At 42.7% G+C, this 16654-nt stretch overlaps 1 protein-coding gene across 1 annotated transcript; it reads left to right on the forward strand.

Annotated features, from left to right (window-relative positions):
* Positions 1 to 8021: 8021 nt before the first annotated feature.
* Positions 8022 to 15000, forward strand: LOC147898286 (protein FMP32, mitochondrial-like). Its single transcript, XM_087378927.1, has 9 exons — positions 8022 to 8621; positions 8738 to 8869; positions 9150 to 9209; positions 11326 to 11402; positions 11487 to 11543; positions 11697 to 11763; positions 11874 to 11937; positions 14248 to 14319; positions 14416 to 15000. The coding sequence occupies exons 1-8, from the start codon at positions 8310 to 8312 to the stop codon at positions 14301 to 14303; spliced, it is 825 nt and encodes a 274-aa protein (XP_087235053.1). The 5' UTR covers positions 8022 to 8309; the 3' UTR covers positions 14304 to 14319; positions 14416 to 15000.
* Positions 15001 to 16654: the final 1654 nt, after the last annotated feature.

The following is a 16654-nucleotide window of genomic DNA, read 5'->3' on the forward strand; positions in this document are numbered from 1 at the left end:
GATAATAACTCCATGCACCTCGGGCCTCGGGATAGTGAATGCCAAGATAATAACTCCACACACGTTGGGATACCTGATGTGCATGCCGAGATAATAACTCCACACATGTCGAGATAGTGCAGGCCGAGATAATAACTCCATGCACGCCAAGATAATAACTCCATGCACGAGGGGATAGTATCCTAGTGCATGCTGAGATACTAAGATGGCACACATGCTGCGTTAATAGACTGAACGAGAGGGGGAGATTGAAAAACTCATAGGCTGAACCTCCTGGTGAGCACCCCCTTGAGCAACCCTCATGCTATTGAGGTCTAGAAAAATCCTAGGAGTTGAGCCAAAACCGGAGGATAGTGCATCCAACAATCTAAAATCAAGCCAAGGAACCACCTTAGTATCAGCCTCATCAAGAATCTCAATCCCTAGGTCTCACTTGGTGCATGGCCCATGTCCAATACAGAAGACTCAATGATTTTTGGGAGAACCCCAATTTGGAGGCCCCTATACCTCTCAACTCTAGCTCAATTAGGCCCTAATCTGCCACCCCCTCCACTATAGCCGTGCATCTAAGGGAGACATTCTCTAATATTATGAGAAGGTTCGGCTTGGTTGACCCTGACCTAGTCAATCTTTTGTTAGCAGGTAGACTTGAATGACCAAAGAGTAGCAAGACTTTCCACCAACATCTGCATTGAGCAATGCTTAAAGCAATCCCTTGCCAACCTCAGTTGAAGAGCCTTTAGGGCCACAGGTTTAGTTCTATGAGGGTGAACCCTCCTTCGTGAGAATTTTTGAGCCCTAGGTACCCAGAATCTGACCACTAAGTCCCGAAGGGTAGGGTAGTGATCAAATGAGCTTTGGGGAGAGTGCCTTGACTCATTCCCCTTTGTCCCAATCTAAATGCTACTTAGGGAGGAGCCCCAGTTGGTATGCCATTCCCCATGGCTACACCTTATAGGCTAGTACCTAACGGAAACATAGCGATGCCAAGGCCCATACCAGTGAGGCCAATAAACCCAAGCCCACCCTGCATGTCAGCTCGAGGTTCTATTGGGCCAGGACTAGCAAGCACAGTTCCTATTTGGCCAACGAACTACTATAATCCACCCCAAGGACCGGAGCCATGCATGTCCCCCTAGCACCTCACCCGTGCCACAGATAGTACTCATTGATGAGGCAATGAAGATCCTAGTGCAAGCCTAGGAAGGGGGGCCACATCGCAAGTAGTCATGGGGAGAGACACTAATGCTTCACAAAGTCATCCTATTACTGTCTCCAAGCTTATCATGAAGTTTCTAGGAGAAGGAGATCCTGTCTCCCACGTGGAAAGGTTTAAGTAGGTTTGCGAGACATCGGTGACCTAGACAAAGTGAACGCATTGGGGTTTGAGCCTTGATGGTAAAGTGGGCCAATGGTACATGGCCTTAGGGATTGGAAAAAAATTCATTTGGGAGACATTAAGGAAGGCCTTTATAGTGGGATTTGCTCCCACTGGCCAAAGATAGAGTCTGATCAACCAGTGGTATGAGGTTAAGGAAAAAGAGCACAAGAAGCTTGGAAATACATCACCAGGATTAAACATCTGAATTCCCACTCTGCGAGACTCATGAGAGAATGAATGACGAATGCCTCCTGCCTCGATTACTTCTTGGGTTAAGGGATGCAAAATCTCATGACCACATGTTCTCCCTAAACCCCATGTCATTTGAGTTGTGCAGCAAAACTGTTGTACTCTTGTATAATAACATGGAGGGTAAGGACCAACTTGTAAAGTTCCCTGTCGCTCTGTCAGAAATGTCTCGTGCTAGTAAGGCAACTAGCCCAGGGGAGTCCAAGGAGATAGCCCTTATGCCCAAGGGGGAAAACATAGATGAGGTGGCCACCGATCTTTTAAATAGAGTGGCACTACAACTCAAGGGAGGATTACCAGGAGAAGGTACTAGCAACCTCACATGTTTCCTAGAAGGGATAATGTGTGGTGCGCATTGTGCATGGGCAACCACCCTACGAACGAGTGCCCATGCCTTAAGGTGAGGGCATTGCTTTATTGTGCCCAATGTACTAGATGGGGGAATCATGAGACCTCCTAGTGTCATTTTTCAAGGGTCAACCCCATGTCGATGTGTCAGTAAAGGTAACCCCTAATCTTAGCCACCCCACCCAACTAGTTCAATCAAGGTTAACTTGCTATACAAGGAGCACCTCCTGCCAATTAAGGGCAATACATGGCTCAAAATCTACCATTACCACAACGAGTTCTAGGCCATCACCCACCCCCATTGCCTCAAATCACCCCTATGAACCAAGTAATCATTGAAGAACCTTCGAGTGAGTGGGAAGAACTAGATTATGTTCCACTGATAGGTGACTTTGACCCATACAAAGGGTCCTCATACCAACCAGGCCAGATAAATCACTACGTCCTTCAGGATGAATAGTATGTTCCAATGCACCCTGCAGCTCCCGCCCTCAATAGGCTAGGGATATGAATATCGGACAGAGCAACCACCCAACCAGTAGGGGTGTTGAGGGACAATAGGATCAAAACCTTCAGCCTCACCTACCATGTCTAGCATGTGTTAATGGATTTCCATGGGTAGCCAAATGGTTATGATGTTATTTTGGGAAGACCCTTCATGCGGGCAACAAGAATAGTCCATGACTGGTCCTCAAATAGGATCTATTTGCACAAGGATGATCAAATCATCCGAGTTGACCTTCACACATGGTAGGTCCATCCCTTGACTAGCAACTAATTTGCCGCTTAGTCGGATACTACATAGAGAACTACCTCCTTGAATGTATTCCAAGCATGTAAAGAGAAGGACCTAGGTGAGACCGAGCTCTCACAAAGTTGGATGCATCTCCTCGCTACAATAGATGTGGTTGAGAGGATAGGGACAAAAATGGTGGCCCACGATCCCTAGATGCCTGGAAAAATAGTCCCCCTAAATATGATTAACATCCCCAAAAAAAAGTTCAAGGGTGCACTAGGCTAGATAGAATCAATGCTCCCTTAGGATCCTTAAAAGCAGAGGAAATGCCTCCAGTCGAGTCCCCACTAGAAGTTGGTCCACCACAGAAAGATAAGGCTCCAAAGGCAAAAACCCCCAAGAGTCCTTTATGGAGAAGCAGCCCTCACCAAAGGTCTCGAAAGACAAGGAGGAAGAGGAGGCTAATCTACATCAAGTCCCCAATCACTTCAAGGCATATACGATCCAAGACCGCAAGATACTTCTTGAGCAGGCCAAGCAAACTATCGAAGAAGGAAAGCATCAAGGGTATGATGGTCTAGGTAAGGTCAAGGAAGTGGACCTAGCATTAGATGGTAGAAACCCTAAGCTAGTCTATATAGACAAAGACCTCTCCCCTGATCAAGAGGAAGTACTAGTTACCCTATTATTGGAGTTCCAGGATTTCTTCGCATGGAAATATACCGACATGAAGGGTGTGTCGCCCGAGGTCGTACAACACACCATCACCATGATGGAGTACATAAGGCTAGTGTAGTAGAGACCCTACCCTATGAATACAATAGGCGATGATCATCTAGGAAGAAATACAAAAGTTGATTGACGCAGGATTCATATATGAGATCGAGCATACGGACTGGGTGTCCCCAATGGTTATAGTGTTGAAAAAGAATACAAAATTAGAGTATGCATAAATCTCAAAAAAGTGAACACTGTGACTCGCAAGGACCAATATCCATTACCCTTTATGGAGCATGTCTTGGAGAGGGTCACTAGCAAGGAAGCTTATAGCTTCCTAGATGGGATCTTGGGATATAACCAAGTGTCCATTGAACTGCAAGGCCACCACAAAACTGTTATGGCATTCCTAGGAATCAAGGATGACTACAAGATACCTGAGCTACAAATGGAATACCTGAGCTACAAGATTATGGCATAACTGTTTTATACCTAAGCTACAAGATTATGGCATTCACTAGGAATACCTGAGCTACAAATGGATTATGGCATTCACTAGGAATATTTGAGCTACAAGATTATGGCATAACTGTTTTATACCTGAGCTACAAGATTATGGCATAACTGTTTTATACCTGAGCTACAAGATTATGGCATAACTGTTTTATACTTGAGCTACAAATGAGATACCTGAGCTACAAGATTATGGCATAACTGTTTTATACCTGAGCTATAAGATTTTACACCCTCAGGTATAACTGTTTTGGACTCACTAGGAAGTCCCTCAGGTATTCCTAGATGGGATCTTGGGATATAACCAAGTGTCCATTGAACTGCAAGGCCACCACAAAACTATTTTTGCCATGGAATGGGGGGTTTATGCTTCAAAGGTGATGCCTTTTGGACTCACTAACACCCTTGCTACAAGATTATGGCATTCAAGGAATACCTGAGGGACTTCCTAGAGATTTTCTTGGATGACTTGTGTATTCATTCCAAATGGGATGACCATCTCAAGTACTTGAGACTAGTGTTTGAAAGATGTTGTCTCTATTGGATTTCCCTCAATCCTTTGAAGTACCAATTTTGGGTTAAACACAAGGTCATCTTATGACATGTAGTGTCCAAGAGCAGGATCTCCACAAATTATAATAAAATTAAACTGATCTTGGAGTTACCCCCAAATCACATGGGCTACTATCGTAGATTCATATACAATTATGCCAAGATGGCTTGCCCATTGTACAAAACTACTAGTCATATTCTGTTGGACGGAAGAGTACCAATCCTCCTATGAAACCTTCAAGCTTGTCCTCAACCCCTATCTTGCGAGCAGTCCATATCGATGCTTCAAATTTTGCAATAGGGTGTGCATTGGTACAACCAGGAGAGTATAACTTAGAGTACCTGATATATTTTGCAAGCAACCAACTAAATGAGGCCGAAATGAATTACACCACAATGGATCGAGAAGGACTTGCCATGGTGCATGTGGTCAAAAAGTTTAGCCATTACTTGTTAGCAAACAAGTTTGTTGTCTTTATGGATCACTAGGCACTCCTTTACTTGGTCAATAAACCATGTATCATGCAGTGCATGCTTGTCCTTTTAAAGTTCAACTTCATCGTCGCTGTGAGGAAGGGACACACGCACTTTATGGCAGATCACATGTCCCATATCCCCAATTGAAATTTGGCCATGGGACTCTGGAGTGGAAGATGATCTTCTGAATGCCCCGCTATTCCTTATTGATCTAGTATCGGAATGGGCATAAGAGATCGGACACTTCCTACCCAACAGGTTTCCTGAGGATAAGGCCCTTAATAAATATCAGGCCAAGAAACTCATCAAGGATGCAACTCCTTATCAATTGATAGCTGGCCAGCTCTATCGCATGGGCAAGGACGACATAATGCACCACTGCATCTGTGAGGATGAATTCATGGAGGTATTGGAAGAAGCCCATTTGGGCATTGCAGGTGATCACTTTGTTTGGGAACTTGCCCATAAGGTGCTGCAAGTAGGATTATGGTGGCCAACCCTCTTTGTTGATGCGGTTAAGTTTATCAAGCACTGTAACCCTTGCCAGTGGACTTCCATTCCCCACAATCAAGACTATATGCCTTTAATAAGAGTCCTTATAGATGAACCCTTTGAAAAGTGGGGCATTGAATGTGTGGGACCAATCAGTCCAATAGCTACTAAAGGGACTTGGGCCCGATATCTAATCGTGGCCACATACTATTTCACCAAGTGGGCAGAGGCCAAGGCCACCAATAAGGCGGATGCACAAACAACTACCAAGTTCCTATACAAGAACGTGGTATCGCGCTCCAGCCTTCCAATGGAAATAGTAAGCAATCAAGGAACACATTTTATCAATGATACCTTCTACGTTAGTAGCCCATCCTTTTGTTCTTCGTCGGTAGAAAGTCCATTCGTAACGCTCTTCATCTCTTTAAGGTATTTATTGACCTCGTTTGTCTTGGCTCTTGATTGGCATAGCTCCTCCCTTTTCTTTCTTGAGTTAGGGAAGCTCATCACTAGAATTTGGTGCTATTGTAAAGGGTGCAAGAAGAAGTCTTTAGTTTGAATATTTGAATAGAGTTCTCCTCCCTTTCTTTCTTGAGTTAGGGAGTTGGTGTTATTGTAGAGGGTGCAAAAAGAACTCTTTTGTTTGAATACTTGCATAGAGTTCTCCACTTGGGTGCCATCTCTTGGAGCTACTCAAGGGTGGCAATTTGAGGAAGAGACTTTTCTGACTAGTTGGTGGGAGACCTCTCATGAACCACAATTTAATGAGAAATGTGCCTACATCAAAAGGTAAATGAGTGAAAAAACTTTGACTCTTATGACTAGTTTTGCCATTGTCTCTACCAGTCCTATCTTGAGCAAGTTGAACATGATGAGGTCATAGAAGTTGCCTTCTCAAAATGCCTACTTGAACTATTCTCAAGAAAGTGTTCTTGAGCTCATTCCAAGTTGTGAAATGTCGAGAATCAAATTATATCATTGTCCATCCTCTTGTTTTACTCTCTTGGATTTGCAAGCTTATAAGAACCTTCCAAGATGACTATAGGCATCCTCCATATAAGCCCCCTTTGAACTTGGGAGACTTAACTACGACCTTTCCAAGAAGTTAAGGGTGGAAGAGGCAATGAAAGAGGAATGAATAATTGAGGTTACGCAAGAACAATTGTGAAAGGGTACGCGAACAAGGTGAACATGATGGAGAGGCCAATAAGGGAGAAAGGATATGCTTGGGTTATTCGTAGGCAAAGTCAATTCCAATGATAGACGCGTTCCCAAGGAAGGCTCGAACTCCATTAACATCTCGCTTTGATGGTGAGAATTTTCATAAATTTTTTTCTAGATCTGGGTGCATGCTGAGATTTCTTTGGATTCAAAGCTCTTGCTCATATGAGCAAGCACACACATCTTCAAACTCCTTGAAGAAGACCATAATTTTTTGGTTCTTCAAACCTAGATGCCGATGAAGATTGGTAAGGGGTTCTCAGGGTTGCCCACATAACATCAATGCTTGAGGTCCTTGCCCCCCTTGCAACCTCCTCAAGTATGGATTCCTCATTTGCTAGAGTGTCTTTGATTGGAGAATATCAATTTTAGGGAACTTCCTTGGGGGACAGTGCAAGAGGGGAAGGTGGGCCTCATTCTTTCTACTTCCGCTAGCACTACTTTGAGAAATCTTGGACTTTCTTTTTAATGGGCCTCATTCAAATAACTTGATCACTTTTACTTTGACTAGATCCACATCTTGTTCCTTAGTGCTTTGAGAAATCTTGGGCTTTCTTTTTAATGGGCCTCAATCGCATGACTTGATCACCTTTACTTTGACTAGATCCACATCTTGTTCCTCAGTGCCCATTGTAGGCTCCTTTAATGTTTTAAGCACTGGAACTAGAAGTAGCTCTACAATAACATCATGGAGTTCCCCCATGTTGACCTCCACAAAATTTAGCCAAGTCTAAGGGGAAGTGTTTTTTTTTTTTTTCGTCAGAGGAAAAAAAGGATTGATATTTTTGGTCGAAGGAAAAAAAGGATTTATATTATTAAAAAGTAAGAGAAAAATACAGCCAAAGCTCAAGCAACGTCTTTTAGCGCTATATAAGCAACATTCAACTTAGCGTTCTTACATGATTAATATCTAAGGACATCTAAAAGCTGCTCCTACAACTTTGGATATGAGTCCAAAGGTAATTGTTGTTGTCAAAAAATTAAGTCATTATGAGTTTGCCAAATATATTGAAGCAAGGCTGCTTGAAAAAAACTCCACACCTGCGCTTGATAACCCGTCATGGTGCTTTTGTCACCAACAAAGCAACTTTTCATTGAAAAGGAACGTAGATTTGCAAAGTGGCAAACCAACTATGTATTCATCTCCAGAGCGAGGACGTGGGCTCTGGAACACGTGCGAATGCTCTTTTCGAGAGGCTCCTCACCTTGTAAACACGGCGGCCAGAATAAATGGGTCCCTTTTTTTCTTTTTCTTTTTTTTTGGGAGGGGGGGCGCGGGGGGTTTTTCTCTATAAAAAAGCGTGCTGCGAAATGCAAAGCGTTCGCGACTTTGCATTTTGTGTGGTAAAGTGATCGTGTTTTCATCGATGCCTTCTCGCCATCGCCATCGCCATCGCCATCGCCATCTTCTCCATCTCCATTGCCATCGCTCTTCCTCAGTATTTGCTTCAACAGTTTAAGTTTTATATCCCTTTCTCCTTTGCCGATTCCTGCATCTTCATCTCTCCCATGAAATCCCTTTTCCACCATTATTGCCTCGCTTCGTAACCCCCCCCCCCCCTTGACCCTGCTCGCTTTTGCATCTTTCCTCCCCAAGCTCCTCCTCGCTCTCGCCCTGCATTCATGGGTACTGCACCTGCTCGGAGCGTCGCTCAACAAGTCTCGAGGCTTTATCGTTGTCCTCGTAGGCCTGTCGGCTCTCCAGATTTGCTCTTGAAAGAGCCCAAGTTCAGGTTTAAGCAAGCGCTGGTTGTGTCGACACTCGATTGGCCGTTTTTGGCGGAGGGGCGGATGGGCCTCGATCTGGCCAATTCGACACCGTCATGTGCCTGGAATTATTTTACATTAAGGAGCCTCTACACTAGACACGTCTCGCAACTTGCGTCAGCTCCGAACGGGGCCAAGAAAGTTCTATTTGTGGATACTCTCGCACTGGTATGACACAGCGGCATTAGCATCCTGCAACGATTTCTTCATAAATATCAGACACTTAGCCTAGGAAGTTCTACTTTCATTTATTTAAACATGAATTAATATTGGATATGTTCCAGGTCCGAAAGTTGGAGTCACAAGGTTTTACAGTTAGCCAGGCAGAGGCCATAACCGCAGCAATGACCGATGTGCTCAATGACAGCTTGGAAAATGTTGCACAGTCCTTTGTCTCCAAGTCCGAGTTGCAACAGGTATAACTAATGTGGATGCTCTTGCGATGCTTTCTATTACACACATGATATGATGTTTTATTGTTTTTAGATGAAGTTTCATGCATTTGAAGATACTCATTTATTCTAAAGAAGCTGTTGCCGCTCACGTCAACACATTGAACCATGAATATTATATAGATGAAGCCAGCATCACCTCTGCGATGATTTTGCTTGCTTTGTTCTTTTTGGCAGACTTGTCCAATTTACGAATCTGTTGAAGTTAATGCGTTAGCTGTTTCTGGTCGTGGTCCTTGAACAGAATATCATGATGCAGGAAGCTGTCATATCTAAGCTAAAGGCTGATGTCCAAAGCTCACAGGTATGTTGGCTAGTTTACTTAATCCTGTCAGCGTGTGACCTAGCAGAGTGTATACCATAGTTTCAGAATGTAAAATCTTATACATCTCAGGGACTGCTTCTTGTAATGTTTCAATTATGACTTGCAAAAGCAGTTTGATAGAGGTTTTGATGATGACGATGATGAAGTGTTAGCCTTTACTAGAGCTTGAATATGGTGATTGAGGTTTGATGATGACGATGATGTAGTGTTAGCCCTTACTAGAGCTTGAATATGACATATGAGACAAAAAACAGCATTACAAGGTCTCCTATGCATCATTATCGACTAAGGGTCGTACATGTTAACTACAGACCGAGAGTCTTGAAGGTTCTTAGCCTTGAATTCCCAAATGCTTTCTCCTCCTTCTAGGCCTCTCGACTTTTGCTTATAAAGCTGCTATCTGCTCCACTTGCTTTTGGCATAAGCTCGGTTGATATTCATACCTTCGTTCTGTGTTCAATTTATTCTGAGGGCTGCCATCTTGCCTTAGTTTGTGTTGAATGCTATCATCCTGATCAATTACAGATTTGGCCCATTTAATACGTGAACCTCCTTTGCGAAGCTTTAAACGGTTCTACAATTGTGTCTTCTACATGCCATCCGTCTGGCAGCTCCCTACTTGAAATGCTGTATGGCTTTATCACTTTATCCTTCTGCCCTTTTATTTCTTTCTGCACACTTGCATCCATTTTCTCCCCCACTGTTGGAAAGGTCACCTCCCCATCTGTAAGCCAGAGCGTGGGGATGGAGACCTAGGGCAGAACATGCCCAGAGAAAAGCATGGGGCTACCACATGGGCAGCACATGGGCTGCCATGTGGGCAGAAACCAAAGAGAGAACCTAGCAGATGGAAGACATCATGGAGGACAGCAGGGGCTTGGAAAGGCCACGTTGCTGTCTGGGATTGGTTGAGGCAGATCTGCGCAGGAGAATCAGGCTGGAACAGAGCCGATGAGCTGGCAGGTGACATCAGCAGTATACGGGGCTGTATGGAATGGTGCAATGAAGGTGGGACAGCAGCATGAAGTGGCAGCCTGATTAGACAGGCTGGTTGGGCTGGGTAGAGGTTAGTTGAGCATCTTATCAACCCAATTTCAAGGTCCAAGGCTGCCATCAAAGAATACATGATCCTTGCCATGCCAAGGGTATCAAGGCGAATTTGATCAAGTGGAAGCCATGGGATTCACCCAAATAATGGAGTATGCATAATAGGTGAGTGGTGTTGTGGGTGTCTCAAAGAAAAATGGGATCTCTATGTGGCTCTGTTGATCTCAATGTTGCCACCAAAAGAGGTTATTCCGTTGCCATTTGGGTATATATTCTTTCATGGATGCCTATGTTGGATGCAATCAAGTTCGCATATGAGAAATCAGACCTGCCAAAGAGACAACATTTGCCACATCAGGGGAGACGTATGCATGTATAGCCATGTTGTTTGGCATGAGGAATGCAGTTGCTGCTTCCCAAGGCTAGTTAACGACCTCTTTCAAGATTATAGCAGTAACTTCACGGAATTCTCTCTTATTTGTTTCAGTCTACTCTTTCAAGGTTGTATTATTATGGATGACCTTAGTTTATAGATCTGCATTGTTCTTTCCATCAGGCCTTCAAAATGACATCAATGCATGCTTTTTGGGCCTCTATATAAACTATTTATAGCTTTGCAATCACCTAACATAGTGGGTAAAAATTTCCGAAATGATTAGGGTTTAAACTTATATGGGTAGGTCAAACTAATTTCAAATGGAGTATTGTGCTCGATGTCTCATAAGAAGTGAATTGATTGCACCCCTTCATATTTTTCAGTTTTTGGTCTAGTGTTGAGTTTGGGATTTAGCTTTGTGTTTCTTTGATTTATTTCTGGTATGATATGTCCCAGAGATTTTAGAACTTTTAATACACACTTTGTGAAGGGGGCAGGACTTGAGGCCTGAGGGGAAGCTCTGTTGCCGTCTAGTATATTGTATAACTTTTCTTTCTAATGTCAACCATAGACATATAGTATCGTGTTTGACATAATTTTGTATCAATGTGTGGCATGAAATTGAGGTCAGTTCTTTAGTTTGGGCCTCTGCCCACTTATGGATTTATGCAGGAGAACAAAGTCTCAGCGATACAGCGTGAGACTGAAAAGTTACGGACTGATATTGAGAAATTACGAAGTGAAATGAGGTTGGTATGAAGTCTCATGTTTTTATACCAAAGCTCGATTTTCTGTCCTTCATTCAATGGTGCTTATTAGTTCCATGTTCGCAGGTATGAGATGGACAAAGTCACTGCAGGCCAACGGCTGGATCTGAACTTGGAAAGGGGGTAAGGTATCAGGATTACACTATTGTAGGAGTTTTGCCATGTAGACAGACACCTAGGAGTAATAGTTCTGGTCAAAATAGAGATACTGAACTAAAGTGTGCCACAAAATCTTCCAAGTATTCTTACTAATGTGAAAGGTGCTTGTTTTCAAAGACGGATGAGAGAGGAACTTGCAACTCAAAGTGCAGAGACATCTAGTTTGACGAATAAACTTGACAAGGTAAGGTTTTATGGGCTCTGTTTTGTGCTGTTTGACTCTTCTTTGTTATGTATGCAAGATGAAGTTTGTTGTTTCGGTTCAACATCTTTCTGGCATAATATGTTGATCAGGAAATCAATGCTCTGAAAACACAATTGGAAGCTTCAAAGTACGAGGTCATCAAGTACTGTATAGGTTTGTTTCCATCTTTGAGTTGACACATGGTTTTTTCTAATTCTGCTTGTGGTCCAGCAGAATCGTTGATGCCATCAAGTTTTCAGAAGATGGTACACCTATTGTTAGAGATGTACGTTAGATGTGTGGTATAGTATGAGTCTCGAATGCCTCTTTAGTTAGAGGTGCATTTTTTGTTTCTTACATATTTTAAATTGACGCTATTATATCAGCATGCGTGCTCATGAAATCATAGAAAACAAAAGTATTTCAAAATATGACTTCACATAAGAACTGGGAAAACACTGTGGATGATATAATTTGCTGAATATTATGTGCTAAAATAACATAATTTACAGGAGCTTAAGAGTCAAAGTATGATCAAACATTTTTATTATGAAAGTTCAAAGGACTTTTAATGAGAAGATACAAACTTCACAATAGGTAGGAGTCTAGGGTTTAACTTTTAAGAGAAGCTCTGTCTAATAAAAATGATGGACATGATCTTTACTAAAAACCATACAGGAGAATCCTGTATGTTTTTCCATACAAGTTTTTGTTACCTCTTTTTTCTTCTCTTTCGTTTTCTCTTTTATTTTCTGTGTAGATTTTTGGACTTTAGAACAACAAATTTTTTTGACATATTCTAGTCTTATACAGGAGAATCCCTTCAAGGGTTGGGGAGGGGGGGAGTTTGGCACCTTGCTTGTCAACGCCTCTAGGCGTAGAGGCGTAAACTGGACCTAATTATGTTGTAGAAGAGATTGTGAAAATATAAAATTCTAATTTATATTCAACTCATTCTTGGATGTTTCTTTTTGAGGCCAGAAGGTCCGTCCTGGTTGGTAAACTTACCTTCATTGCTACAGCTAGAAAATCTGGTGGACTGAGGGTGTATCACGTGACACGTCTATGTATTACCTTATCATAATATGCCATTTTCCCTGTGAATGTTGTGTAGACATATAGGTGGATGCTGCAGAATGAAAGTAACAAAAGAAAAATCTTTTGTGAGCCATTTCAACCCTGCCTTCTGCTAACTTGTCAGCAGATATTACCTCCCATCTGTTTTTGGAAGCTACACTGCTTGCCTCCAGCCTTCATAGAGACCTCTATGTGGCTCTTTTTTACTCTAGCTTTGTTGAAGTTGGTCCTATCATCATTGATATCAATGAGACTTACAAGGTCTAAATTTGGATTCTGTAGCTGATTCATTTCAGTCTCATATGTCATGATCAGGACCTTAGCTGCATGCTTTCTGGCTTATGGTATAGGCACATGGGAAAGGGAAAGGGAAAGGGAGCATGGAAAACTGAAGTGGATACAGTAACGGGATGGAAAAGCGGGGTACCCTACATCAGATGCCTTTTTAAACAAAATGTTTAAGCTGTTTCACAAGTTGGAAAGAGAACTAACAGATGGAAAATGGTGCCCAAAGTTGCTGTCCAATATACAACAGCATTACAACATTCATGCTATAAAAGTGCCTACTCTAAAAGATGAGGTGAGAAATACATGGTCCATTGGTACCAGTTTTTGAGGAAGAGCAACTGCAGAGATGCAACAAAGATGCTGCCATAAGTCACATTCGATCATTTGTGATAAGTATCCCATCCAATGATGTGCTCTGTTGCTTACTGTATTCCATCAAAGTATCCAATTGTACACAAAGATTGGACTCTTTCATACCCAAATTACCTTCTTTGCTTCGAGGCCATAAACTGAAATTTCCTCATAAGCTTTTGCAAGGGGATGAGCTGAACCCTCTGCTGATTCAGAAAGACCGTCTTGATACTTCATAATCTTTCAAGCCTTTTGTTGGATGTAATAAGGCCAAAATTGGGTCAAGTTAGCGCATGTCAAGATTAATCTTGTCAGGGGCTAAAACAGATCTAAGGTACCCTCCCGATCTATAAATATGGCAGTATATGTAATTGGTGGCACAAAAGACATAATCTATAGCCACCGCAGGGTCTGGAGTTGGGTGGTACAAAAGACATAATCTATAGCCATTGCAGGGTGTGGAGTTGGGTGGTAAAAAAAAGGTGTCTCAATTGTTAGAAACTACATGTTTTCTTCAGCCACTACTGTAGACTTGGGGTTGCAATAGCATACAGTGCTTTTGCAAATGGCACTGAAATGGTGTGGTGGATGTACTTTCTAGCGCCATGAAGCTATGTGATTTTTGAAGCAATATATTTACTCCAATGATCTCTGACTGCCCCATGTTTTTCCCCTGTGCAGCTTTCTGATAGGGTATTTGCAGGATAATTTCCTGGATCGACTTTCTTAGTCTTTCAGAAGTAACTCTCTTCTATGTATGTGCTGCAGGTACCATTGTTTCAGTAACAGCCCTTGGTCTTGCTTTGCTCCGCATTTTTAAATAGTACATCAACAGTGCTGGTAAGTTTCATTCTCATTACCATCACTGTTGTTTCATTTTTCAAAAGCATTTTGCGTCTTGGGATTCTAATGACCTTTCTCCTGCCCTATTACCAGTTCATCAGTTGACATCTGTCAACAATACATGCAAGTCCCAATTCTTTGGTGCTACAAAAGGGTGCCCAAAATATTCTTTCAAAACAGGTCAAAACTCAGATGTATTAATATACCATACATAATGTGCTTTCTACATATTCTGTAACTTTCAAGGTCCATCATGGCCGCAACATAAAGCTATCAAGGTTGTAGGTTTCAGCCGCCAATGATTACAGAATGTTATTTTTGCAATGCGAAAAGCATAATTGAATTTCACATTATTGTGACTCACGAAGGGTTATTTTTGGACAAGACCTCATATCTTGATTCAGAGTCTACAGTGGCCTTACTGGACTGTTGGGTGTTTTTCGACTTCATGTCGGGGGCATTGAGTAGAAAGGTTTTTTCGGTAGTTCATTTTTTGTGGGGGTGGGTGTTGGCGGAAGAGAGAACGCTGCAGAATATTTCGGAACCTACAATTTGTGCTATGGACAACAAAGACGGGGCCTGGGATTGTGTAATTTTAACCATTTTCCCATGCCACAGTTGTCACAATGGTGTGTTGCAATAATTGTGCAATTTGTCATAGGCGGAAGGTTGTTGTCAAGAGAGTCAATGCTGACAGAATGTACTGCGATAACGTGTAGACTTTCTGTAAGATCCTGCAAGCAGTTTTGGATGGGTACTCTTTTTCAACTCTACATAGGTGTCACAAGTTTATATATTGTTTGTGATTTATGAGATGCTGGCAGTGCGAAACACTTAATCCGCTTAATAAATGCACAAGGAAAACAGACCAACCACAAAGATGGGAAATGAATGCAGATAGTCTGGTTCTTAGTTTTTTTTGCCCCCTTGCATAAAGATAATTGATTTTCTGTCTGTCCATCGAGTTTTGAGAGGGCTGCTTTATATCTACACCTAGCTGACTGAAGGCATGGTTATCTGCAAGTATGAGCAATGAGCATTTCAACCCACCAAGCGCAATTGGATGTGGCCGTTAACATTTTGCACCGGATACGTGCATTTAGCAGGCAGCTTCTGCTGACTGCAGTAAACATCCTGCCACGATAGAAGTGTCGATTGTCTGCCTGACGTTCTTAGGGGGGATCAGGAAAGTTTAGAAGTTGCGGCAGTGTGCTCCTGGGAAGTTAAAACTTTCAAGCTTTTACAGATGGGTCTCTCCAAGGTTGGACTGCTTATCAGGTTCATGGAAGGGCTCTGTTTGACCATGCCAGGGTCTATGTGTTCAAGGTTGCAAATCAACGCAGTGTGTGATAGTCAAAATGGCATGGAGGATTAGGAAGGTTGGTTGTGGTTAGGTGAAATTAGGGTTGCTCTTTTAAGTTTCGTGCTCTCTTTAGTCTCCAGCTCCACCCTCCCCTCCATGCATACTGCAGCTCCATTTTCTTACTATTTCACCTTGATTCCTTAAAATCATGCGTTTTTCTTGCTATGGACCGTGGTTCCTTACATTTTTTGCCTCCTACCTCATGTGGCTTTTAACTACCTTGCCAAGATAAAAGATTTCTTTGGAACTCTACTTGTTTAATATAAAGATTTTTGCTTTGGTTCGAGGGGTAACCGTTGTGAATATATATAGGTGGGACAAGCAAAGGGGCTTGCGTTAGTTGCCGACGAGCACCTAGCATAGGTGTTGAGTGTCAAACATTATGTTGAAAAGTGTTTCAAGTTTGTTGAGACTTGTTATATTTGTGGGTTTGCATGAGTTGTCTTATAGGGCCCTAGGGCTACAGATGATTATTACCATGTGGAGTGGGGTAAAAAGCATTTAGGATATTTAAATTTTATAGCCAAGCATTCATTCAAAAAGTGTGGATGTGGCATAATAGGTACTTAGATTGATTTTGGGGCCTATTAATTAATTTGTTTCAAGGAGGGGGGGGGGTAAGCAAATCAGCGTGCGACTGAGCCGAGAGGCGATTAATCAAGCTGCGCATTGATTAATGAAGTGTCGGTGGGCCCCCTTGATTCGAGAAGCTTCGTAACCGCCCTTATCGTGGGTATATGAGGGGGAAGGGGGGGGAGTGAGACATAGAGAGGGAGAGAGGGGGAGGTAGAGGGAGAGGGGAGGGCTGAGCAGAGAGGGGGAGAGAGGGGAGGGCTGAGGGGGAAGGAGAGGAGAGGGTGGAGAGGAAGCAAGAGAGGAAGGTGGAGAGGAAGTAGAAGAGGAAGGACAGGAGAAGTGGGAGCGGATGACAACGGCGGAAGGAGAGAGAGCAGGGAGAAGAGAGCGGGG

This window comes from Dipteris shenzhenensis, chromosome 9 (genome assembly GCF_047967505.1).
Source record: "Dipteris shenzhenensis isolate YYH24624 ecotype China chromosome 9, Dip_SZ_1.0, whole genome shotgun sequence".
Lineage (NCBI taxonomy): Eukaryota > Viridiplantae > Streptophyta > Polypodiopsida > Gleicheniales > Dipteridaceae > Dipteris > Dipteris shenzhenensis.